This window comes from Gigantopelta aegis, chromosome 5 (assembly GCF_016097555.1).
Source record: "Gigantopelta aegis isolate Gae_Host chromosome 5, Gae_host_genome, whole genome shotgun sequence".
Taxonomy (NCBI): domain Eukaryota; kingdom Metazoa; phylum Mollusca; class Gastropoda; order Neomphalida; family Peltospiridae; genus Gigantopelta; species Gigantopelta aegis.
This window is the reverse complement of record NC_054703.1, coordinates 37,415,931-37,418,006: the sequence shown is the minus strand read 5'-3', so window position 1 is coordinate 37,418,006 and position 2,076 is coordinate 37,415,931. Positions and strand designations below refer to the sequence as shown.

The window sequence follows — 2,076 nt, the reverse complement described above, 5'->3', positions numbered from 1 at the left end:
CCAGCAGCTGATTATATTACAGACGAATCAACCTGAAACCCTACCTGTTGCCGTGATCTGCTATTGTCAGTTAAAGGAGCAGACTCTAGTTTCTGTCCGTGAAAATTAACACTACATTTAGTTAAGGAACAGACCCTAATTTTTAAACAAACAGGCATATTTTTCACTATTATAGCCGTTTTTGATAACTTAAATCATACTTTACTTTGATTTTATGGTTTAGATTATCAATTTCCGTACATTCGAAGTATTTTTGGTCATCCTGGTGTTTTTAATCACAAAATGCATTTTTCATATTTTTCAAAATGCACGTGCGTCTGAGAACTAACATTTATGGAGTAGAGTTTTAGTCTATTTTTAGAGGGTATTTCACCATTTCAAAGTCGCAGACTCATGTTTCACTCAATTGTAACTTTATCCAAATGTGTTACAGGTTTGTAGATTAACTAAACTTGGTGTTAACGTTCATGGGTTGAAACTAGGGTCTGTCTCTTTAAGTTTAGTTAATGAACCAACCTGCAACACACATTTGGATACAGTTATAGCAGAGAGAAGCTAAAGTCTGTGATGTTTAAACAGGGAAATATCGTCTGAAAATAACTAGAGCGTGTCTCGATAATCGTTACTTCTTAGACGAACGTGCGTTTTTAGAATTATGAAAAATGCATTTTGGGGTATTACAAAAACCTGGATGACCAGAACCAATCCAGGTGTGCAAAAATTAATATTCTAAATAATAATCGTGAAAAATATGTCGTAGTGTTTACATACTAGGGTCTGTTACTTTAACGAAACAAATTATTGACATTTAATCAATCTTGTTGAACGAGAACAAATGAGGGGAGCACACGAATAACCTGTGATATCACATTTTTGGTAAGGTGATATTTTTTTTACTTTTAAAGTTTACAACTCTGCAGTCGTGGAATATTTATTTACCTAAGAAAGTATAACTTACCAACAACTTTTAATGGCCTACCATAATTAAAGGTTTTTAATTTAGTGTGTCATTGTGACCTAGACATATACGACTAATATAATACTGACTATATCTGGGGCGTAGTCAGAGAGGAAAAAACGCGGAGGAAAACCCAGACGTGTAAAATAAATATCATTGTCATGGGGAAAATAAAATAAATCTGTGGAAATTCCAGACGAGGCAAGCGCCTCGTCTTCATCATTCTGGCTACGCCATTGCTATATGTTTGGACATCATAGGTTATTCCCGTGGACCCTTTTAATGTTTGGAAGTACTGTACTGTTGTGCAATAAACACATTACGGTAGATGGTTGTTTGGTTGTTTTGGGGTTTTTGTTTAGTTAAAAAATAATAATGAATAAGAATACTAAGAAAATAAAGGAATTTACAATTGACAAAAAACCCTTAATTTTATGGATCAAGGGGCCTATTTCTAGATAAATGGAATTTAAAAAAACACAACTTAAAGTTGGAGTGGGGTTACAGATTGAAATACATCCTATTTCTAAGTAGTTTGTTTTGTTTAACGACACTACACGAGCACACTGATTTACCAATCATCGGCTATTGGGTGTCCATTACGTGGGTTTTTTTCCATTAGTAGCAAAGGATATTTTATATGCACCATCCCACAGACAGAACACCACATAACATGACCTTTGATATACCAGTTTTGGTGCGCTGGCTGGAATGAGGAATTGTCCAATAGGCCACCGACGGGGATCGATCCTAGACCGACCGTGCATCAGGCGATCACTTTACCACTGGGATACGTCCCGCTCCACTCCCCAACCCCTCCCATTTGTAACCAGATGAATTAAACAACAAAGTAAAGGCAGGGGTGGCGGCACTTTAACTGTAAAGAAAAGAAATATATATATATAAAAATTAAAGAAAAAGAAAAGAGTATATTTTACGGAATGTGCCTTGAAGACAATTGGGTAAGGTAGGTTGGCTAAGTTAAACAAAAAAGAGAAAAAAAGAGAAGATTTTTGTAATGTTTTGTTTGACTACATTCTAGCCTATGGGTCTAGATAAATATATCTAAGTGTTTCAGTTATATATCAAAAACAAATAACAACAATAAAAGAAAGAAA

General features: G+C 34.9%; 1 protein-coding gene across 3 annotated transcripts in view; it reads left to right on the top strand.

The window, feature by feature from the left end:
- Positions 1 to 222, top strand: part of LOC121373396 (coadhesin-like) — a 16,677-nt gene extending 16,455 nt beyond the window's left edge. For all 3 annotated transcript variants that reach the window (XM_041500038.1, XM_041500037.1, XM_041500039.1), the window contains one exon: positions 1 to 222. This exon is cut by the window's left edge and continues 43 nt beyond it. In XM_041500038.1, the coding sequence (XP_041355972.1) occupies positions 1 to 36 (36 nt within the window). In that variant the 3' untranslated portion in view covers positions 37 to 222.
- Positions 223 to 2,076: the final 1,854 nt, after the last annotated feature.